Source organism: Drosophila tropicalis, unplaced genomic scaffold (assembly GCF_018151085.1).
Source record: "Drosophila tropicalis isolate 14030-0801.00 unplaced genomic scaffold, ASM1815108v1 contig_878, whole genome shotgun sequence".
NCBI classification, from domain to species: Eukaryota; Metazoa; Arthropoda; class Insecta; order Diptera; family Drosophilidae; genus Drosophila; species Drosophila tropicalis.
In genome coordinates, this window is record NW_027173374.1 from 11,164,885 (window position 1) to 11,188,605 (window position 23,721).

A 23,721-nucleotide genomic window follows, 5' to 3' on the forward strand; every position below is an offset into this window, starting at 1 on the left:
AAGAAAATATTTAAAAGAATGAGTGTAAAATAATAATAAGCAAAGAATTCGTTTTAATTTTCGCCAATGACTTGCACTTCCCTTCCCACCCTTCAGATTTGTCACTGTCTCCGATTAGAAAACACTACTCACCGTCTCTACTTCACCCCCATTTATATACCCGCTTAGTGGGAAAGAGCGGTCAAGAAGCGAAAGTTCTATGCTTGCACTGAGCTTTCAAAGAGAGGGAGAGTGCAGATCAGTGAAAGCGCGACTCTTGCACTTTCTGCCGTTCTATGCTTGCACTGAGCTTTCACTGAGCCGCTTAGTACATGAGAGGGAGAGGGCAGAGCAGTGAGAGCGCAATTCTTGCACATTCTGCCGTTCTATACTTGCAATGAGCTTTCACTGAGCGGCTAAGTACAAGAGAGGGAGAGGGCAGATCAGTGAGAGCGCAATTCTTGCACTTTCTTCCGTTCTATGCTTGCAATGAGCTTTCACTGAGCGGCTAAGTAAAAGAGAGAGTGCAGTTCAGTGAAAGCGCTGAGCATATAAAAGAACTGCGCATCAGTGTGTGGGGCGGCGTTGCCCCGTTCGGTTGTCGACGCTTCCAGTGATAATAATTCGACATCGGGGAGACGCTGGGTAAGTAAAATAATTTCTATCAGCACTTTTACTCTGTAATAATATATTATTAAATTTTTTACTGCAGAATGAATTAATGGCGCCTTCGATTCTCGGTAAGTAAAAATAACTTAATTTCTTTTTTTTTCAATTTCTTCATTATTATTTTATTGCAGATTGTGTATCTAGTTCTGCCAAAGTGTGAGGGCTGCCAATTTTGTCGTTGGTTCCCGTGATGTGACCACCACCAAGTGGTTGTTTTCCCACCGTGCAGCCGGTGCATTTGTCGTTGATATTCAGATTGCCTACATTCAATTTAAACGTATCGCTGGCCTCTTTAATGAACTCTGTGTCGTTAGCAAATATGGAGCCAATTAGTCCGTGATTAACCCGAGCAACCTTTTCCATTGTCTGCATAACTTCAGCGTCTGGATAGACATGTACACATAGAATGGGGGCCAGTAGCTCATCTTTGCATATACGGTCATTCAGATCAGTTATCTGTACAATGGTTGGATCAACATAGTAACCTTGTTTCTTGCAACACGTGCCACCGATCAGTACCTCACAAGTTGGATTATCGTTTATGTACTTCAAATACATTTGTATTCGTTTGAAAGCATTCTTATCAATTACAGCCGAGTAGAAGCAATCGCAAAAGGTTGCATCGCTGACAAACAGAGTTTTGGTGATCTTCAGGAGGGACTCCTTGATTTGGGTCTTCCACAGTGATTCGGGAACATACAGCATTGAGCACGAGGTACACTTCTGGCCGGCATACTCGAAAGCTCCACGTATGGTGCAGGCTACAACTGCCGCCGGATCTGCTGACGCATGCACAAAATGGAAATTCTTGCCACCACAATCGCCCACAAGACGGGGATAGTTATGGAATACATTAATATTTTGAGCCACCTGTTGCCAGAGGACTTTCAGCACACTTGCTGTGCCTGTGAAATTAATTCCCGCCAGCTTGGAATGTTGAGTGATCACGGTGGCAAAGTCAGTGGCTGCAGCGGGAACAAAGTTAACCACTCCACTTGGCAAGCCTGCCTCCTGCATGGCCTGATACACAAACCAATTGGACAAAATCGATGAATCTGATGGTTTCCACAAGACAGTGTTACCCATGAGGGCCGGAGTAAATGCCAAGTTAGCCGCCAGACTGGTGTAGTTGAAGGGACTTATTGCGGCCACGAATCCAGTCAGCCCGCGTAGTCGCATTTGATTTCGACATACCTCGGGCTGATCGTTAAGCGGCTCGTAGTTGGCCAGATCACGGAGAAAGATCGGATTGATTCTCATAAAGTCCACTAAATCGGCCACATCCAGTTCAGCTTGACGCACCGTTTTACCCTGGCCAATCATTGTGGCAGCTATAATCTTGAATCTATACTTTCCAGCAATAAGATCTGCTGCTCTGTTCCAAATGCCCATTCGTTTGCATAACTTTGTTTTATCCCACGTCTCTTGGGCCCGTGCAGTCTTCTCAGCCGCCATCTCGATGAGTACTCGATGGGCTTGTTCGTAACGGGCAATTGGCTGCTTCCAATTAAAGGGTATAACCTGATTCGCTTCTCGACCGCCACTATAGACTTCACCGTCAATTAAGATCGGTACACGCTCCACATTATTGAGTACATTTAAAAGCTCGTCTTCCAGACTTTTACGCTCTGCGGACCCAACTTCATAATTAAGAACTTTTTCATTGGCTATAGAAACCAGGGGAAAGTGTTCCACTTCGAAAACATTGCGCGCAGGATTAGCTTTTGCTAGTGTTGGCGGGCTGCTGGAGCTACGCGCCCAAAATTTCACAAAAAATCGATTGTTGTGTCTGAAAAACATCGATTAATTATTGTCATCGGCGTTATCGGAGCAAAGTTATCGATGGTGTCGGAGTAGATCTATCGGATATCTGCGCGACGTTATCGTTATCGGCTGTATCGGAGCTACCGCCAATTTGTTATCGATAGGTTTTCTTTCCCAAAAACAGCTGTGCATTGCTTGCAAGTATTTTGGTCATGCAACTTACCCGGATTTTGCTGAAAGCCCGTGCATCAGAAGTCTTAACCGCTTACTTGAAGCAATGCCATGAGCCACCCTGGACATCATATTTTGTAAAGGTAAGGAATCTGAACTTTTAAAATAATTTGCCAAAAGGTAAAGTGTTCACTGCAAATTTTAGTTCAAGGATGTCCAGAATGATCAATTTGGCATGTCACACTTCAACTGGACTCTAGATACCGGCACCAACTACCATATTCTGCGGACGGCTTGCTATCCTTACATGAAATATCACTGCAGCAAGCGGGAAGTGCAGGACTTGTCCTTAGAGGACAAGTTTTTTCGATTCCTAAAAGTGATTAATTTGGGTGAGTGTGCGCATATAATGCAGACACATATGTATATTGGATTTCCATTACACCAAATTTCAGGATTACCTATGCTCTTCTATGGACTGGCTGCCATACGTTTAATTAGCCACACAGAAATGGTGCATGTCAGTGAGTCGGTAAAAGTCCCAATATATTTTCTGTATGCCGAAGATAAAGGTTCTAGATTTTAATTTTGAACATAGAGACTACGTATGTGTAAATTATGAAAGACTACATTTGGGTTGCTTTTCTACCCAACCATACAGAAATCTACAAATGAAAAGATTGTACAAAGACACTTGTTGAAAAAATTCAAATTAAATATGGCCGCCCAATCAAAATAACTCAGACCTTAGCACCTTAGGACTTCGACAGTTCGAAGTTCTCAAATTTCCTCCACACTCGGCCAATTCGCCCAGCTATTTGAATTCGCCCAGCCAAATAACTGTTAATCCACATTTGCCTGTTAAAGTTTTGTTTTGATTTTTTCACGTGCGTTGCTAATTTTTCAAAATCGTGAATTTTAATATATAAAGACCGGTAGATATAAATGCTTTTGCGGATTATTTAGACCTTATAATAAACTACACATATGTACATATAAAACAGCCATTGCCCGGACTACAACCTTATAATAGCGGCCAACCAACCATTCTACTGTTATAGTCAAACGGATTTCAATTTATTCTGAAATATACATATAGAATTTATATTTTCGGTAAAATGACAAACATTGTCCAATACGTTGTGGTCCGGAGTGACTTGCGTTCGGCCCTTAATTGGCCATTGGGAGCCGTAATTGCCCAATGTTGTCATGCCACTGCCGCCGTGATGCATCTTCATGCTGACGACGAGGAGACCAAAGCCTACTTAAATGATCTGGACAACATGCACAAGGTGGTGCTAGAGGTAAGTACACAGATCACTTAACTAAGATGTTCATTAATCATTTGCGTTTCCTGCCAATTCCTTATTTTCAGGCCAAGGATGAGGCGGCTCTAGTGAAACTTGGCGAAAAGCTTAAACAAAATGATATTAAACATAAGATGTGGATTGAACAGCCTGAAAATATACCAACCTGCATAGCTGTGAAACCTTATCTAAAGGATTCGGTCCATAAATATGTTAAAAACTTAAAACTTTTAAAAGAGTGACTAATTATACTCATTTAAGCTGAATATTCCTTAAGTTTTGCTTTGGAATTGTGGTTCTGCTGCGGAATTTTAAGCAATTGCAGCAATTTAATTTTAAGGATACCACAGGCAAGTGAAAATTCTTATAATTTCATAATGAATTTGTTTATATTTTGGATCAGCATTAAAGAGTAATTTGATAGTCGTTTTACCCAAACATTACGCATTCCCTATGAAAAATTGAGGTAGTTTAATTAAGAATTATAGAATTTATTTAAAGAGCTGATCCGTCTATTCTGAAATATTATAAATTTAACTTTATTCGGAATATCCTTTCTGTTAAGTCCGAAATGCATCAGTTTACTTAAATTTAATGTTTGGCATAACAAATTCTAATTGTATGAATTGTATTCTAAATTCGGTGAACTTTTCGTGATAACGAATAGATTTCTCCCGATCTTGGCTGGATTCTTAAACCCTAGAGTTACATTTATTAATTACTGGTGTACCCTCTCATTCAACAATTTAAAAACAATTTTGTTTAATATTTGTTTAGGTTTCTTTTTTTAAATAGTTTATTTTTGTTTTGTAAAAAATAGCTGGGCTCTTGCTGCTTATGGTAGTAGAAGTGTTTGTAGAAATAAGTAGTAGATACAATTTATATATATATTTATATATGTTTAGGTATACTTTTAAAACTAGAATTAAATGTTTGCGGTTTTCTTTTTTTGGGCCGAAAGTTGATTGCAACTAGAGCAATTTTGGCACAGATATAAATGTGTATGCATATGGTTCATATAGGTGGATCGTACAGTACATGTGTGTGTGTGTATATTTTGGTTGTGTGTTGGTACAATTTCAATTTCTATATTTAACAATAACAAATTACTAAAATTATAACCAAAGCGCTTAAATACATCCGATTATTGCTGGCTTGCCTTGATACTTTGCTTGATGCAATTAGTTTTTTGCCTTCGTGTGCTGCAATGCGTTTAGCTCGTCCTTAAGCCAAGCCTGCCAGTTTTCCTGCTTGGCGAGAAATACGAATTTTAACCAGTTAAAACGGTCAAATGTTTTAAATAAATATGTGTTTATGGTAGACAACGATAGAGAGCGAGAGAGAGAGAGACAGCATTACTAGGGACACCAACACCAAGCTAAGCCAATGACTAACTACAAGTTCGTGTTTGTGTTTTGCAATGTGTGTGAGTGGTTGAGCGTATATGTGGGTGTGTGTGTGTGTGTGAGTGGGTGGGTGTTTGTTTGGTTGTTTTTAGTGTAGAGCGTATGCTAATAGCATCTACTTTAGTTAACCGTTAGGAGCAGCTGTAGCAGCCACTTGGCATTTGTTAGCGCTAATTGCGAATGTCAACAGAGCGAAACAGAGCCCAAAAGCTTGCAACCGGAAATCGGAAATGCTTAACTAGTCGCCTTTTAGTATGCGTGTGTGTGTGTGTGTGTGCGTCTGTATGTGTGAGTGTGATTTTCGAGAAGACTGTGAGTGGGAGAGTGTAAAAGTGTGAGTGTCGGTGTCTGTGTGTGTCTTAGAGGGTCTCTGTTTGCTCTGGCTACGTGAGCTTGCGCTTGTGTTTGCCATTTGCTGTTTGGGTTTCCTTTTCACTCATTGTTATGCAAATTATCCTGATATTCATCATATTCGTTTTCATTATCCTCCGTCTGCTCATCCTCCTCCTCCTCTTCTTGCTCGTAATCGCTGGCATTGCTTTCCGGTTGTGTTACATCGGGCAAGTAATCCTTGTGCACGGGCGTCGAGATGATTGGCTCCTATCACGACCCCAATCCCCATCCAGTTCCCATACATATGTTCGTCGTGGTGGTGTCGGCAGTGAGGTGCGTGTGTGTATTTCAGTTTGCGTGTGTATTAGTGTGCAAAAGCAAAAGTTAGTTAAACAAGTTAGTCAACAACAATAACGACAACAACAAAAAGAAGACGTTTACATAAGCCATGCAAATTTCATTTCGTTTTCAATTTAAGCCAAATATTTTTAGAGAGTGTGAGAAATTCGTATTTTCAGTTCAACGCATGCTAACCTTTGGCGGCCGCCAGCCGCAACCGGGCAATGGTAGCCCATCAGCGCCAAGGGGACAAGGGGCATCCAATCCGGGGACACCCTGTTCGCCCTTATCGCCGCGATCTCCTTTACGTCCACGTTTCCCCGGCGGACCAGCATCCCCGCGGGAGCCTTGCTCACCACGTGGCCCCTCCTGACCCGGTATGCCATCAGTGCCCTTTATCAAGTGTGCGTATATGTTTGTTTCAGTGTGTGTGTGTGTGTAATAAGGTATGGTATGGGTGTGTGTGTTGAGGGAGATTGGGATAGATTGAATACAAAAGTGTACGACGCCAAATAGAGGAGATAAAGTTGCATGCATACAGGAAAAAATAAAAAAAAAGACAATAAAAAGAAAAAGACATAAATTATTATTGAAATTAGCAACCACATAAAAGTTGGATATATATTCTACATTGGAAGTAAATAAGGGCTCATTTGTATCATTTGTAAAGACTTTTTGGCTTACCGGCAATCCTGGATCCCCACGCTCGCCCTTGTGTCCCGTCTCACCCTGGGCTCCCTATATAAAAAAATAACACGATAAAAGTTAACAAATATTACAAAATATATCAATTTCTCAGTTTTGAGATTAAAGCAGTTGTATTTGAGGTAGAGGTAGGTATGTATATATACCTTCATGCCATCCAAACCCGGAGGACCCTGCAGCAAATGAGAAAACGAATAAGCAAATGATTAGCAGCGCGATAACAAGACCCAAAAAAGTGAGTAACCAGAATCCGTTACATTAACTTTATATTACTAATTAGTAGGCCACATTTTAAATATACAAATCCAATTTGTCATGATAATTGACATTTTTAGCTCAAATTTCGTCATGCATTGTTGTGCAGTGAACAAAAAAGGTTAATTTATTCTGTTATCATATCATATTTGTTTAGTTTTTGCTTTATTATTCTTGCACTTTTGCTTAAAATCAGTTTATATACAATTTAACTCTGGATTAACTTGGTTCTAAATACGAATAACCTACTGGATTTTTCGTTTTTTGCTACAAATTGTCAATCGTTTTGTTAGTCATCTGTTTGCAAAGTTTATTTCATTAGATTCCTATCGTTTGCATTTGCTTAAGTATGGTAACTACTTAACTAAACAATTAAGTAGCCTAAAGTCTGTTTTGAAAGTACCAATGTCTATTCTTCTGTCGATTTAATTGCAAAGGAGTAAACTTCAATTTCGATAAGGTTAACAAAGTTTATTTTCATCGTTTAGCCAGTTTTTTTGAGATCAGGTTGGTTCTTAGAGGTTTCGCAAGGTTAAATAGCCGTTGAAACATTAGAAAAAACTATGACTAATCCCTGTAATTTTAATTTATTGACTTTGATTGAAATGCTGTTAACCCCTGCGTATGCGTAATATGATATTTGTGATTTGCTGTTTATTTCCCTCTGTGTAAACTTATTAATGAGAGGGTCCTCTGTAAATAAAATGTCCTTCAAATGTTTGTTGTTTTTGTTTTTTAGTAAAAAACCATCACTTTATTGAAAATGCATAATTAATATGAAAATTATGTTAGTTGCATTTTGCCATTTTACAATTTGTCGCTTGTTTGCTTTTACCCCATACTCAATTGTTGCACATGCACATTGGACAAATAGTCGTAATTTGTATATATATATATAATATTTTATCTTGTTGAAATTGATTTTTGTTTTTTTTCTTTTTCATTTTCATTTGTTGTCTGCAATTTTTTTTTGTTATTGGTTATTCGATTTTGGTTTGGTTGTCTTTATGTTTCATACATTTTGAATGCACAGCAGAACAGAAATAATAATCCATATCATTTTTATGATGGCATAATGCACTCTCGCATACATACACATACATATACATACATAGACAGAAAATACACATAAATTTGTTTACGTACATACATACATACATATATACATATGTATATATACATATACATACATTTATATATGCGTGCATTTGTTATTAGTTTGTCTTTGTTAATTCCTTGTCGGTTTTTGGTTTTTCTTTCTTTCTTTGGGAAACATTTAGTTTAATATGCAATTAACAAATGTACACTTAGAACTACCGTTAGCCAGCTTAATTGGGATTTAGTTAAATGTTTTAATTATCGCAATCAAAAACACAATTCATTATTCTAACCTATAGATTGAGAGAGGGAGAGAGTAAGAGTGTGTTAATAATAGTTTTGTAGTCGATTCTATTTAAGTTAGGGACTGAGTTGAAATTTGAAATTGTAGACAAGTGAAATCGATAAGGTATTAAAGAGGACTTCACAGATTTCACACAATTAAATCTTACTTATTGTTAGTTTGTATATAGTTCACATTTCTTTATATATACACACACTTTCATTTGGGGATAAAATGATAAATTGACGTGCAAATTCTAAATGTGATTTCGTAGGTATTTTCATTTTTTGGGCTTACAACATCTAATTGAAAACGAAATTGACATATTCTTTGTGATTTTCGATGCCGTTTGCTGTCGAATGCTATGAACAAATCCTCATTCATTTACATATTCATCAACAATTTCAAATGCGAAAATGCATTCATTTTGCACACGTTTTGAAGTTGTCAGGCGAGACAAATTTCATTATATTTTATATATTTGCATTATTTTCATTTGCATTGATTATGTTGTTGTTGTTGTTGCTGACTTCATTTGCTTCTGCCCCATTTATCTGTTAAGTTGTTAAACATGGACATTGAAAATTCTAGTTTTCATTTTGGCATTACTTGTAGAAATATATTTGACTTGCTTTTTTATGTAATTTCTTTTATGCATTATGATTATGTATGTTTAGTTATTGTTGATAATTTGTATTTGGCTTTGTTTCATTTACACTGCACAACAGGAATCAAAAAAGAAACTTAACTTAATCAATAATTAATCATCAATTTCAACTCATTTAAGGTTTACTTTCCTTTTTGAAGTCAATGAAAATGATAGAGATTACCTTTAGATGAAAGCGTTTCTTCAATGGAACTTTTTCGTCTAAGCCAATTGGTTTTTTAACTCAAATGTTATGGCTTTAAAGTGATCAGTTATATGATTCAATTTTATGAAAATCAAGTTTTAAGTTTACCCAAACTATTATTTATACGGACTTGCAAACTTTTCTATGTCTTTCTAATCCAAAAATCGATTAAGATAAAGTTTTGCAGAGTTTTTTTCCTTCCCTCAAAGTTTGCCATTAAAGAACTCAAATTTTCAATTAGTTCTCATTCAGGAAATCCTTCTAATCGATCAATATTTTGTTGCATATGCAATTGTTTTGTTTCCTTTTTATTTTGTTGGATGTTTTGTGATATTTCAACTTTAAGTCTAACTATTGTTAATGTTATATTTAAACATTTAAGAATATACACAATTGGAAGAGAGCTCTTTGTTGTATTTCTTTTGTTTAAGTCTGTTATTTTTTTATGTAAATATATAATATTCTTGAAGTAGACACTGAGAGAGTGAGAGAGATAAGAAGAAAAGTGAGATAGATGGATAGATAGATAATATCTTACAAACTTTAAGCATATTCGTTCTAAATTTAATTGTAGATATCCACATACATCAATAGATTTTTAAGATTTTCTTTCTTATTTGCTCGGCTTTTTCTCATATTCGTTTTAATGAGTTTCGGTTTGAAGCTTTGGCAATTTTTGCTTTGTAATTGTTATCTATTCGAGTGTCAAAAACAAAGCCCATGGACGGCACCTAAGACAATGCAAGAATGCAGTTGAAATTCCATATATATATATATAAATATTTATTAATACACCTACTAAAAAGAAAGGAGTTGTCAATCATCTTAATCGAACAATCAATTTATTTTTGGCATTCGCACTTGACTTGCTTTTGGGTACAACAGTGCGTATGATTTATGAATTCTCAATGCTTTCAGCAACGGCAAATGAAAAGCAATAAAAATGTTTGCCTTTGTCAGTTTGTCGGGTTAAGTGTGTAAGTATATATATACCTATATATAACTATTATTAACATGTGGATGTGTGTGTGTTTGTGTGTGTATAGGTGTAGATAGGTAGCAATGTTAGTTTGTTTGTCTCATTTGATAGATGCTTGCATATGTATGTAAATATGTTTTGTCTGTTTGCATAAATATAATTATGTTTGTTTGTTGTTGGTTTCTTTTTGTGTGCGAGTGTGTGTGTGTGTGTGTTTGTGTTTTTAAATGTAAATATTCATTTGACTCTTTGGGTTTGGCATTTAAATGATATGGGTATTTTTTTTTTTATGTTTTGATTTTAGCCAGTTAATTTGTTGGATGGGTTAATTGATTCTCATTCTCTTAGTTTCTTAATTAATACTGACATGCGGTGCCGTCTATATAGTAGTTATATACACTTTGTTATACATATAAACTGACATATATGTAATATATATATCTATAGAGAGATTTAGACAAATAACTCGAAGCACAAGCACTGTGCACGGATTCTCGTAACATTTTGAACAATATTTTGCTTCTGTTTCTTTGTTTTAGTGTGACATGTTTTGCTTGTGTGTTTGTATGGGTGTGTCTATGTGTGTGAGTGTTTGTTGTTATTACTTAATAGACTGCACTGTTTTTTTAGTATTAGTAGTCGCCCCACACCTGTTACAAAATAGAATCAAAAAGAGAAAGAGAGAGACAAAGAGCGCCATGAGATTACATAAAACATTTAGTGACAACAAGAACAAAAGCAATTTGGTTAGCTAAGAAACATTTAAGAAAAACACAAAAAAATGATTTTGAGAGCCAAATAATGTGTAATTAGAAGTGAATTGAATTCTCAATTTACCGGTATGCCAGCCTTGCCCGCTGGACCAGAAGGTCCTGACTCGCCACGCATTCCCATTGGCCCCTGAAAATAGGCAACAGATATCAGTCAATTTCTCTTTCTTTATAATACTATTATATGCATGTACTCACAGGCAAGCCCATAGGTCCTTGATCGCCTTTATGTCCCTTTTCGCCCTATAGAACGAATAATTCATAAATATGGTTATTTACCTTTGCCCAAGTTAAGTTTCGAAGACAACTTACCGCATCACCTTTGCGGCCATCCAAACCACGATCTCCTTGTGCACCAGTATGGCCAGGAGGACCCATGGGGCCAGGAGGACCAGGTGGTCCATATAACTGTTGAGGGTTTGGAAAAATTAGAAATCAATCGACCCGCTAGTAAAAGCCTCAACTTACATATTCAATTGTGGGCATATGTGGAGCATCGGACATGCCATCGTCCTGTCGACGTCGCATCTTTCGATACTGAAATGGAAATCAACATGGTTAACTTGAAAATTCAATGATTGGATGGGCTGTGATCACTTACCGAATCGCCGCGATCGCCCTTGTCGCCTTTCACGCCTGGATATCCTGGGGGACCTGGCAAGCCAGGTGGACCCATTAATCCTGGCGGACCAATATCTCCACGATCCCCCTTCTCGCCAGGAGGCCCTTGGTAGCCAGGCAAGCCGGGAGGTCCCTCAATGCCAGGCTCGCCAGGCAAACCATCCAAACCTCTGGGTCCCAGCGAACCGGGCTCACCTGGCTCTCCAGGCTCGCCCTTGCTGCCATCTCTGCCATCGCGTCCATCTTTGCCAGCATTGCCCGGCGGTCCAGGAGGTCCTCGCAGCAGTGTCACGGGCGGATCATCGTAGTCCTCGTCTAATTTGGTTCCTCCAGGACCAAATATCTACAGAGATACCAGCACATCCAGAACACACAGCGAAAAAAAGGAAGGACGATTGTTCGCAGCAAAATAGATGAATGAGAGAGAAAGATGGCAAATGATTTTAGAGTGGGGAAGATTAATTTATGCCACGTGGCGCCGACGCCTCGGGCGTTGCACGCGTTCGTTCCACACGCTTTGATGGCGAAACAAAAGCGGCGCGTAATTCGCTGGGAAGAAAACAAAAAAAAGAATCTTTCGAACCTTCCACCCGCTCTCCGCTTTGGGGTTGAAGTCGATGTGCGGGTGGTGCTCTGGTGCTGGTGCTAGTGCGGGTGTGGGTGTTCTTGGTGTGAGTTCGGGTGCCATGTGCCGCAGCGAAAGTCTTTTGTGTGCCTCGAAATTGTGTTAAGTGCAAGTTGGAGCAGCTTCTATGCCCATAAAATAACGACCAAACCCCACACACACATACGCATACATTGGCTGGATGGCACAATGAATAGAGAATCTTTAAAGCCCGCAACCAGGACTGGGAACAGGACTAGAGTCGGGACCACTAACAGAGTGCGAGTTGAAAATAAAGTCAAACCATGATGGCGTCTTCTACGTGCTTCAAGTGCCACACTGCTGCAGCTCCAAGAGTGTTTGAGAGAGTGTGTTGGTGTGTATATGTGTGTGACTAAATGTGCATTGCTCTTTGGCTTCTGCCATTGTGTGCATAGTAAAAGACAATTAATTGTTTTTTGGTACGCGCTCTAGGCAAATTTTCAAGGCAGCACCAGAGACGCAAACAAAAAAGGACGAAAAAATAAATACCACAGAAATACGTATATATAGCCACTCATATACATATATACATAAGGACATATATATGTATATATATGTGTGTGTGTGTGTACTAAAGGACTTTAGCTTCGATGCATTTGCATTCTGGTGAGTGGTGAAATTACCAAGAGTGCAGAACAAAAAGTTATATTAGGTAAATGCTGAAAGTCATAAAAGGCAACCTCTATCCTGAAGCGACAACAGCACCAACAACAATAACTTGGCTAAGTATGTTAAGCATCACAACATGGTTCACAAGCAACAATAACAAAAGGAAAACCATTTGCCACATGTGGCACAAGCAAATAGAGTCACTCGACGCAATGCTGAATATTCAATTGCATTTGCATCGACAATCAAATCGAGAACAAGAAGGGGGAATAAAGTAAATCAAGTTGGGGAATAAAATTTAAGTGAAATTGCAATTATTAAGATGAGCTCATGGAAGTAGAGAACGAAAGCAGAAAAGAATATTATCTTTGAGTGCGAGAATGGCTCTCATGGCTAAGTTATCTCAACTATCTCAACAGGGTTTAGTTTCAATCTTGAGCTATAAGTGGGCAAGCTATTTAGCTTACTCTTAAATGAATGCTATACTCGAGATAAGCAAGCATTTAATTCTTTTTTGATATGATTCTTTGCAAGAAAATGTTTTAAATTGCCATTGTAAAATTTAAAAGCTAAAACTTTACTAGAAATATTCTCTGAATTCAAAATGATATTAGCCAAATTAGTGAAACCGATCCAATTATCTAGCTGAAATTGGGCAAATTGAATTGCTAAGCACCTGAGAACTACGCACTATTGGTGAAATTCTAGGACAGTTCATTGGCTTTGTCAATTTGATATTATCCTGCAATTAATCAGTTAGCTGTGTATTAGTGCAGCTCTCAAGAGTAGTGTTTCCTTTTCGTCATTATCCTGTCATTATGGCATTGATCCTGTCTGTGTGGTAATGCACACACAACATATCTTCATATGTATGTATATGTATGTATAGCTTGTGAATATGCTCAGGCATGTGCAACAATTACATTCTCTTCCTGCCGCTTTGTTGTCGCAGGAAGTAAGCGTACTTACAGTTATTAAAACCCAACAGCAGAAGGCACAACAATGTAAACGCTTAAAGCACAGAAACCCACACGAACACATACAAAATGGCAAGAAAGGATGCGGCTTGGTAGACACACTCACACACAAATTCACATACATTCGACATAAATTCTATGGAAGACAGCAACTTGGGAAGGCAGTTGCACAGTTGAAGAAGAAGGAGCAACGACCAAGTCGGCTTACCGCAAATGCACTTCCCAATTTTAACTTTTTCCCTGCATTTTCTTTATACTCATCTGCATGTGAGCTTTGTGGCAAGGTGTACGTTCGTCTTTTGTCCCCCAGAAACTTTTCCACATTGTTGCTAATGTGCCAGAGGGTTCTTTGAACAAAGAGATGGGGTGGGACTGGCATTCCTTTTGGTTATTTTTTCTCTCTCTCTTTTTGCGTTTCATTCCGCCATTGTGGCGATTAGTTCGTTCATTTGTAGAACAATTAAAGCAATTTGAAATTAAAGCGAACGCTTAACATTTGCTTTGTGCGTAATTTGCGGGACATTTGAGGGATTAGATGCTCACCACTCCTCCCACAGTGCCTTTACTCTTTCTATTCGAATCGATAAACAAATGTGCAAGAAAATGCCAGCAGGATGATAGGCGTAAAAAGAGCAGACTTTGAGTTGGTTTAAAGGCTTTAAGGAGATGCCAATGGCAAACGAATACAACTACAGACACTGTAGGAGCCAACTCAAGCAGTAGTGGAGGAGCCAAGGCAGATGCGATAAATAACATAAATAAAAGATACAGATGAGCGAGCCAAGTGAATTGGGCAAATGTTTGTTAGCCTCGCATAGACTCTTGTCGATTGTTGTTGGGCCCAGCTGCCTAACTACGATAAAAACTGCTTGCTATTGCCTTTTCGCCAGCCAGGCCCAAAAAAAAAGGAAGGAAGAAAAAACTCTAAGATTGGGTTCTCTGTTTGCGTGAGTAAGAAATCCATTAGAATGTATCAATATTTGTGCGAGCGAGCGCCTCGGGTTGAATTTAATTTTCAAAGTATCCAATCACATACAAACACACTCACACACACACACACACATTGAAAACGTTTCCACATATATACATCTACTCACACATGCATAAAGGTATCTGTGTGAATTCTATGAGTTTCTCTCTTTTAAATTATGCGTAAATATTGAAAATACTTGCACAAACGCCTTTCAATTTAACGCCCAAATGGCGAGGTAAATGAGTTTTACTTCCATTCGTTTTTTATTTATCCCCCCTCCCTCATCTCTGATTGCCATTTTCAAAAGAATGGTCTACAATTATCCATAGCATACTTTCAGGCGTACCTTTAGCTGCATTTTAGTGTCACACAATCCTCGTGTAATTGCAAATTAATTGGCTGACGCTGTCTGGATTCCGTAATTTCCATTTCAAGCTCACAAAATGGCGCCCAAACAAAAATTTAACACACACACAGAGCGACTGAGTGAGAGAGAGAGAGGGAGAGTCAGAGGGAGATAGGCAGACAAATGGCCGCACGTAAACGCGTTAAATTGAAAATCATTTTGATCTCGTCCTGACCTTTTGTGCGACACTGTTTGGCCATGGCATTTGGTTATGGCTATGGCTATGGCTATGGTGATGGGGCATTCATTCAAGTGCAGCATATGTCGTTCAACAATTTCTTCTTTTCTTTTTTTTTTGTTTTCAATTTTCCCAACATTTTATATTTTTCTCAGCCCATAACAAACAACAACAAAGAGCACAGAGCAACAACATAACAACAAATATAACAGAAAACAGAAAAGAAACCGCCTGAGGTGAAAGTTTTGCAGCTCGTTTCCGGCTCACATACCACTCTTCAGTCCTTTTATTCACCCCAGCATCATGGAAAACTTCTCTTCGTGGCATGTAATGCGTTTCGCGTTTGCCACAAAAGTTTACAAGATACACACACACACACACACACACACACACTAACATCCACATCAACGCACACACACATACAAATGAAGGGAAGTTCTGTTAAAGTACGCGAGCACATTAAATGCGTAATATGTTCCGCTCAGCATTGCTGGCAATCGACAATGGAGCAAATTGCAAATGTTGTAATCAAAATGATGATGAAAATCCCCAGCAATAAAATCATTATGACATCGAAGATAGTGTAACAAGTTGATTAGAACACTTGTCACCCCATTAAATCGTGTATTAAAAACTTAAATCCAGTGTGTAGATAGGAATCAAAGACCTCTTTGTCATAGTGAATGACATCAACAAAAATTTATGTGAAATCAGTAATTGAAGTTTTTAAGTGAGTGTGCTCTAATTACTAGTGAACTAAGCCCACTATTTCTACACTTATTATTTTCTTAATAATAGAATTTAATCACAACGTTTATCAATCATCATTTGTATGCTATATTTGCCTAGTAAACTTTTGAAATAGAACTCTTTTGATTATAAAATCATTTAGAACTTAACAGAGGAAGAATATATTTTTGACAAAAAACCATTCCCTTTTAGGCTTAAGAATACAAAATTGTGTCCTTTCCAAGTAAGTCAGTTGAGCTCTGATGAACTGAAAGCCAATTGAGAACAGTCTTTAAGTATATCAGAATATATAATATTGAGTTTTGTTCTCCATCTTAATTCTTAATTTCATTCAATTCTTAGGAAACAGGCGAAAGACACTCCTTACTAATGACAAAAATATAAAATTATTAGCCTTAACGGTTTGATTCTGTTTGATTCGATTGATTTTTGATTGATTTGGCCCATTGTCATCTTAAGCAGTCATGCACAAAGAGGAAAAAAAGTCAAATCGTGTTGTAAAAATTTCGCGTGATTTCGTTTTGCCGTCAAGTCGACACTGTTGTTGTTGTTGCGGTTTTTGGTTTCGTTGGATATTGTAATATGCATGAAATTCGGAAGTATTTAGGGAAATCGTTGTTAAAGATTTCGTCGTTTCGTAGCCCAGCCACATCAATGCCAGGCAAGATGGCAGCAGTTGCCAAGGCTGGGGGGTGGCACCGGGAGCCTGTGTGCTGCGTTGGTCTCAAGTTTACCGTAATTTTGCTACTTTTGTATGCCCCACCCGGAAAAAAACAGAAAGGCGGGGGGAAAAAAATATACGTAGAAGAGAAATTCGGAAACCCACGTCAATGTTATACGCGTGCCTATAAATTTCTATGAGGTTTTTGCCAAGGGTGGCGCTGCCATTGAGGATAAATGGGCGGGGGTGTCCGTATTTCTGTGCGTGTGTGTGTGTGCGTAGGTGGTAGTAAATGGGTCGCCAAGTTTTGGGTGTGTTTTGGTGTGACGCCTCGATTTCTTTATTCAATCGTTTTTGTGACTCCCATAGCGCTCTCATCATCAGTTGCCATAAAATAAAAGTTACGCACACCCCAGGGGCCATATTACAAGCCTGCCCCGCCCCCACCTTACCTCAGCTCCCACTTCTACACCAGCTTCCCCACTTCCTCTATGTACTTCTGTGTGTGCGCGCCATGCTTGACCGATTTTTTGCCATAAAGGACACTATTCAATACATACATATATACGATATATGGGCATTGACCGCAAATAATTGCCACATAGGGAAAAAATGTAAAAGAAAATTTCGCACAAAGGAACGAGCAAGGGTGAAAAGGATCTACAAATTTGCATGTGGCGCAGTTTTCAATGAACAATGACGTCACATGGAATTGCTGGCCATTTTGCGGGCCAGCCTTATCAAATCGAGCAACAAAGGCTCAAGTCAAGCCAAGGCAATGAAAATCCAAGCAATGAGCATGTGTGAGAGGGGTTTCTCGAGAAAAAGTGCTAAGCTTATTGCGTCGTTTAGGCAACACCCCAGCCCCAAAAAGGAAAATGGCAACGAAGGGCAAAACGAATTGGCAAAGAGACACACGCAAAAAGGCAGAAGAACCCTTTGAGTGCGACACGCAAACACACACATTCAAGCTACAATCCCCCCAAAAAAATGGAACAGCAAGGACGAAGTTTGCACACTCTGAAAATGAAAATTTTGAACCCAAAGGCACAGCACGCATCGTGAACTGGCAATGTCAAAAGAAAATGTTCAAATGTTAAGAAAATTGTCGGATTACAATCATTTTTATCATTTACTTTTCTATCTCTAATTTCCTGACAATTAAACCCTTTCAACCACCAACTGACAATTTATATAGAAATCTTTTTCCTGAATGCCTATTCTGATGCTGATTTGCCCTGCTCTAAGGAAGGGCACACAAAATTGTCACAGAATTTAAGTAACGTTAGAAAATGTACCCAACAATTTGCCTTATCACTGAGATTTCTCGGGCTACATATATAAGCAACTTTAAGACTTTGATTTGCACAAGGACTTCTTCTTCGACTGTCTGCGAATTGCGGTGCGCCACATGCGAGTGACTTCCTTGCGAATGGATCCTGTGTGACGTGTAACGAATCAGCAAGTTTTCTCCCTTTTTTTTTTGTTGGTTGCTTGTTTTTGTTTTTTTTATGACTCTATCCGACACTCGGAAAAAACTTTCACAGATAAGGAAATGTAATCTGGCAGGCGAGTCGAGGTGAACCGACGCAAGGGGGAAAACTTCAGCTTATATATGCAGATCTCTGTCAGACAGATATATGTATGTATGTGTACACTTAATATACACGGGGTTGAGTAACGATTCTAAAATATATTAACATAAATTTGACATAAATGTCTTGCACAAACAGTTTCGGTTCCAGGGGCTCAGATTCTCTGTGTGAGTGAGTTATTGTTTCAACTTTATTAAAAATAGCAACAAATAACAAAAGTAAATCTAAAACAGCTAAAGCTAGCTTCAACTCAATGCAGCTGATAATAAATATACAAAACATTTTGTTTGTCATACGCCCTGTGGCACAGAACAGCACAGCACAGTTTGAAATTAATTTAAATTTTTAATATACTAAATACATATATATATACCTAAATATATACATGTTTGCACACTCTAATGTTTATATATATATGCTGCTTGATCATAAATTTAATTTTTTTGATGCCCTGCAGCCAGGGAAAAAAATTATTATGATAGAAATTTTAATTTCTAGTCTCTCTACAATTTTTGTTTGAAGGGATTTACGTTCGGGCAAGTCGTTTCCAGGAATTAAATGGCATACATATGGCCAATAAATAGAAAATGCTGACAGCCACTTGGCCAGTTGGCCTTCCATGTTCTTGTCACAGAGCTTAACTCGTTATACCCTCTCGAAATGGCCACATTCATTTAAAGAAGAAGTTTGCATCTCAACAAAGTCTTTATTTTTAGCTCTACTAAGTATTATTAGGATTATGCAAGTTGTTCTACACTTCTTCGTCTATCTGGGTCGATAGTGGAATTGGTTACGCAATTTTGAGGCAATTTTTTTGATACTTCAATAGAAGGCTATAGTTTTTTTCTCCACTACATCCCTTTCATTCAAATACTCGGTATAAGATATTGATTTCTTTGCAATTGTTTTCTCTTTTTGAAACAAGAAACTAAGAAATGGTCTAATGATTGAAGAAATTGTCAAGTATCTAGTCCCTTAATCTTATTAGAACATACAAATTGATTGAATACAATAAAAAACAGATAAACTTCTTTTTAAAGCTTCGCAAATTCAATGCGAAATGTTGACAAAGACTTTTCTTATGATTGAAAATATACTTTTTCTGAATTTAAATAGTCTTCACTTTCTTGTTCATTTAATTAGGCATATTTTAAAATCATTTTTCGCTGATAATGAGTGTATATTTCATTGAGTGTAGAGCACACAACAAAAGACTCTGCCGCTCTGATTCTGGCATCACGCGTCACTAGACACATCAAATTCATTTCGTACGCTAGTCCATTCTGCTCACCCTCATCCCACTCCCTCTCCCTCCATCATCAACACCATCTAGTGCCCCTCCTCTGTTCCACCTCGCATTTTATACTGACGAGGCGACGAAAATAACATGTCAAATTTATAATGCCTACAATTGCGTTTTTTTATTTTATGATGCCGCCCGAAATTGTTACAGACAGTCATTGCAGAGTCTCGGTGCTGGGATAAATATGGTTTTTTCCATAACCGAAATTTAAATTTTTTGTTTTTGGGCAATTTTATTCTTTACGACTTGCTGAACTAATTACCAGAATGGTTTTTTATTAATGCATCTCTAGCGTGCTAATTTTTAATTGTTTACTCAAAAACTGTTTCCAGCGCTCGTGTGTTGAAATGTGACGCACAAGATTCGAACGTTCTGCGGAACGATTGGCATGGGTTGGTGGGTTCCATGCCTCATTGGATATCATTCTGCCACATCATGCAAAAAGAAGGGGAGGGCGATACATTCACTTTGGCCATTTCACCATTCATCTATGAATGGAAGGGAAATCAAAGTCTCTGGTGGTAAATCAACTGGCTCCTGCTTCTGCTGTTGCTGCTGTTTCTGGAAGGCATCACGTTTTTACCAAAGATGACGGCAATTGTTGCAAATAATTTTTTATGCTTTTGCATTGCCTGCGGTGCGCCTGGGGTGCGAAGTTTTGTTTGTTGCCAAAAGTTTTGTTTGTTTGTTTGTTTGTTGCCAAAGACATAGCCAAATGGCAGTGGCAGTGGCACAATCTCCCGCCATTTCTTATGACTTTCATTTGTTTTGACATCACGTTGCTGCAGCGTTCGAATTGAAAATGGGATTGGCATGAATATACCATTGAATCGGCGGGAGGCAATGTAGGGGATTACGGCGGCATAATCGCCATATTCAAGCACCACGGCACGAGCGTCGAGTCGGTAAAGTCAAGGAAAACATGCAGAAGGCAATGAGCAAGGCCCACAATACGTTTACCAGAGTGAAAGAGAGAGGTTGGCAATAAGAGTTTTGGCGAAAGATGACGGTCATCCGGATCAAATGTTATCTCTAGGTGATCTTACTGAATATTTCAATTGAAATTTAAGGCTGCTGGGCAGCAATCAGTGGAGAATATGTAGTTGGAATGGGTTAATGGATCTTTCTTCTTATTTGATTTATATTGGTAGCCAAACTTGTATTTATTTACTAAATGTTTTATAATATCTTCTTCGGGTCAGCCAATTTAATGTGAATTGTTTGTTCGTTATACTTTTACTTTGTTGGTTTTCTTCACTTTGAAAGTAAATTTCAGAATTTATGATTATTAAAAAAAAAAAACAAGTGTTACAACTGCCCTCGTTCGGGGGGTTCCACACAAAAGTCATAAAAGTGGAGCAGCACGTTGGTTGTTCGGTTGTTCTTTGCTCCTGGGCGTATTGTATTGGTAGTGAGTGTTGCTGTTGCCAATGCCTTTTGCCATTGACTGTTTCTTATGGCATTACGCGTTATTACAACAACAAGCATCGGGTAACAGCAGTTGCCTTCCTCCATTCACATACCACTGCCCCGCCCCCTTTTCTGTGTGTGCTGCACAATAATCAGACTGTTTGTGTGTGTGTGTGTTGTTTGCCTTTTTCTTCAGCGAAAATTGGCAAAATGCGCAGCGGTCGAACAACATTATAGACACACATACAGACATATCTATTCATATATGTATGCATGTGTATATATTTTTTTTGTATAGATAAACCCTACACCAGTTAGAACCCTCTTTACCCTGTTCCCATATCCTCCATCCATATCCCTATTCAGGAACTCATCTCAAAGTCGCTAGCGGCGCTTATGCATTTTTCATATCATACACAAACACGTGCTGGCTACATATTCATAAGTTCCTCACGCCTCGCCTTGCCTTTGCTCTTTGCCACGTTGAAGTGCAAAAAAAAAAAAAATGGAAAATGAAAATGAAAATCCCCAACGAAATGCCCTCCACATTCTCTCGTGCATCCATCAACACGTCAGAAGGCGGGCAACAGCTGCTGACACTTCAAGTGCCAATAAAAATGTTAAGTATCTTTGCACTGTGTTGACATTCCGGCGTAGAGCCTCCCATTTTGATGCGTAGATACCGAATGGCTAGATAAATGCTGCAGATACCCGGCAATGAAACGAGACATTTGGAGCGTGCCCCATAAATTAGATACATATCAAGGAGATTAAAGTGCGCCAAAGCATTTTTGACAATTTCCCCCCTCTCCGACTCCTGGAAGGGACATACATACGCGCGGCATAGTTTACCAACTTTTTTGATGGTAAATAAATCCTCTTTGCTTTTGCTCTGCTTGTCAAAGTTGGTGGCCGAAAAATGTATGTACAAGAACTGGGACTAGAAAATAGGTAAAGGAGTGAAGGGTGCGGGATAAGTGGGGCATGGGGGTAGAACTGTAAGTAACTGCGATGAGCACGCATGATGCTCCATGAGAAGCCATGTAAACATGCTCATTACACATTCAACATGCAGGTGTAGATGTTATAAAGAGGAAGAAAGGTATACCCTGTAATCTGGGTGGGGCCTGGCCATGCGGAAGGATGCGTTACATATTTACATCACATCTCTCGCTCTCTCGTGCGAGCTTCGACTGTACAAATATTTACAGATTAGCATAAAATTACGCTTTCGCGCACTTTTTATGAACGATATTTCACAATCATTTACATAATAATACACATTGTTGTCCTCTCCCCCAGCTCCCTTCTGTGCTGCACTTGTTTTTTTTTTTTTTTTTTCACCTCAATTTACAGTGTTTTCTAATTAAAAACTGTGCAAAGGGAGTGGACGGGGGGAGTAAAGGAGGCTGGTTAAAACAAGTTTCTGTTTCGGATTTCTCGGTTTTCTGATTCACAATGAATAAACTCACCCGTTTGCCTCGCTTGCCGCGCGGTCCTTTCTCGCCGGGGGGTCCACCTGGTCCAATGGGTCCCACTTCGCCCCGTTCACCTGGCTCGCCGGGCGGACCTGCAAAATGTTAATTTTAACTATAGCGACAGATTTTGGTGTATACGGTGTAAACAATGCAGATACTATGGCTATAGATACAAATATACAGATATAGCGATACAGCGATACATTGGCCGCAAGTGTTAAACAAATAGTGGGCGTGGCCTCTGGGCCCCGGCTTTGTAATTAGAGCAATGTGAGCCACGTCCTTTTACCCCTCTGTCTGTCAGTCTGTCAACAAGCGTTTGTTGGTTTTTGGTCAGCAATTTGTTCAACTGAATGAATGGATACTAAGTGTTGGCAGGGGGAAAGTGGTGGGTGGGTAAATGATGGACTCAAAATGCAAATTGTTTATTTGCCAGAAAATAAAATGAAACTAGAATTTACAGTGGTTATAAGCTTGAAAATCTTGTGGCTTGGCCCTTCTTCTTCTATGCTAATGAAGGTGAAACAAATGCATTTCAAGTGTGAATGTCTTGACCTACATTTGACCAAGACAAAGGAATGATGGTGAGGATGGGGATAATGGACCACAAATAGAGTCCAGTTGCAATTCAATTGAAATGCAAAAATAACAATTTAATATGCATAAACTTCACTCCCACACACACACACACACAAAACAGCAGCTGTAATAACAATAAAACAATTCCAAACTTATTCGAATGTTCAACAAAACAATTGAATTCTACTTTCAAATCAATCGCCATGTAATGGACACTGTGCAGCTAGTGTGTGTGTGTTTGTGATGCGACCGACCTGTTTAGTTAAAAATAATGAGAAATTGCTTCTTTTTCAGCTCTCCAGTTGTTTTTTGGGTTTTTTTTTATTTAACAGGCCCAGTGACGGATCTGGGCACTGATTTGGCACACTAAAATGACAAATTTACCCCTGGATCCGCCACTGGTCAAACCCATTAAATGAGACCATTTATACAGACGAAAAAAAGTGGGGAAAAATGGCTGGAACGGTTGGTGGGCAGGGATGAGAACTCATATCATAGATAAAACCAATTGTGCGGCTTGTCAAACTGAGGCTATGTCTGTGCCTCTCTTTCCCTTATCCATTCTCTCTCTCTCTCTCTCTCTCTCTCTCTCTAGCTCTCTTCATTTCTGTGTGATATAAAAAATT

The 23,721-nt window shown here is 38.7% G+C and overlaps 4 protein-coding genes across 20 annotated transcripts in view; 2 read left to right on the forward strand and 2 right to left on the reverse strand.

The window, feature by feature from the left end:
* Nucleotides 1–739: 739 nt before the first annotated feature.
* Nucleotides 740–3,265, reverse strand: P5CDh2 (delta-1-Pyrroline-5-carboxylate dehydrogenase 2). Of its 3 annotated transcripts, none has more exons than XM_068302025.1 (3): nt 3,045–3,265; nt 2,636–2,956; nt 740–2,276 (listed from the first exon to the last, which is right to left on the reverse strand). In XM_068302025.1, exon 3 carries the CDS (start codon nt 2,101–2,103, stop codon nt 766–768), a length of 1,338 nt encoding a protein of 445 aa, XP_068158126.1. In that variant the 5' UTR covers nt 2,104–2,276; nt 2,636–2,956; nt 3,045–3,265; the 3' UTR covers nt 740–765. The 3 variants fall into 3 exon arrangements, with proteins under 3 accessions (XP_068158126.1, XP_068158124.1, XP_068158125.1); XM_068302023.1 differs by having other exon boundaries at nt 740–2,437; XM_068302024.1 differs by having other exon boundaries at nt 740–2,437; nt 2,636–3,265.
* LOC137585967 (uncharacterized protein C15orf61 homolog) lies at nt 2,779–3,261 on the forward strand. Its single transcript, XM_068302027.1, has 2 exons — nt 2,779–2,975; nt 3,039–3,261. Exons 1-2 carry the CDS (start codon nt 2,819–2,821, stop codon nt 3,167–3,169), a joined length of 288 nt encoding a protein of 95 aa, XP_068158128.1. The 5' UTR covers nt 2,779–2,818; the 3' UTR covers nt 3,170–3,261.
* Nucleotides 3,266–3,385: 120 nt separating the features above from the next.
* Nucleotides 3,386–4,156, forward strand: LOC137585966 (putative peptidyl-tRNA hydrolase PTRHD1). The gene is made up of 3 exons (XM_068302026.1): nt 3,386–3,518; nt 3,588–3,887; nt 3,959–4,156. The coding sequence occupies exons 2-3, from the start codon at nt 3,702–3,704 to the stop codon at nt 4,130–4,132; spliced, it is 360 nt and encodes a 119-aa protein (XP_068158127.1). The 5' UTR covers nt 3,386–3,518; nt 3,588–3,701; the 3' UTR covers nt 4,133–4,156.
* Nucleotides 4,157–4,658: 502 nt separating this feature from the next.
* Nucleotides 4,659–23,721, reverse strand: part of LOC137585963 (collagen alpha chain CG42342) — a 70,661-nt gene continuing 51,598 nt past the window's right edge. For 2 of the 15 annotated variants that reach the window (XM_068302008.1, XM_068302021.1), the window contains 10 exons: nt 22,511–22,608; nt 11,511–11,873; nt 11,378–11,446; nt 11,222–11,317; nt 11,108–11,152; nt 10,977–11,039; nt 6,820–6,846; nt 6,653–6,706; nt 6,164–6,361; nt 4,659–5,896 (listed from right to left, as the gene is read on the reverse strand). In XM_068302008.1, the coding sequence (XP_068158109.1) occupies nt 5,729–5,896; nt 6,164–6,361; nt 6,653–6,706; nt 6,820–6,846; nt 10,977–11,039; nt 11,108–11,152; nt 11,222–11,317; nt 11,378–11,446; nt 11,511–11,873; nt 22,511–22,608 (1,181 nt within the window). In that variant the 3' untranslated portion in view covers nt 4,659–5,728. Of the gene's footprint in view, nt 5,897–6,163; nt 6,362–6,652; nt 6,707–6,819; nt 6,847–7,327; nt 10,790–10,976; nt 11,040–11,107; nt 11,153–11,221; nt 11,318–11,377; nt 11,447–11,510; nt 11,874–22,510; nt 22,609–23,721 lie in introns of those variants that run through there. The other 13 variants (XM_068302013.1, XM_068302012.1, XM_068302020.1 and 10 more) reach the window with 11 other exon arrangements.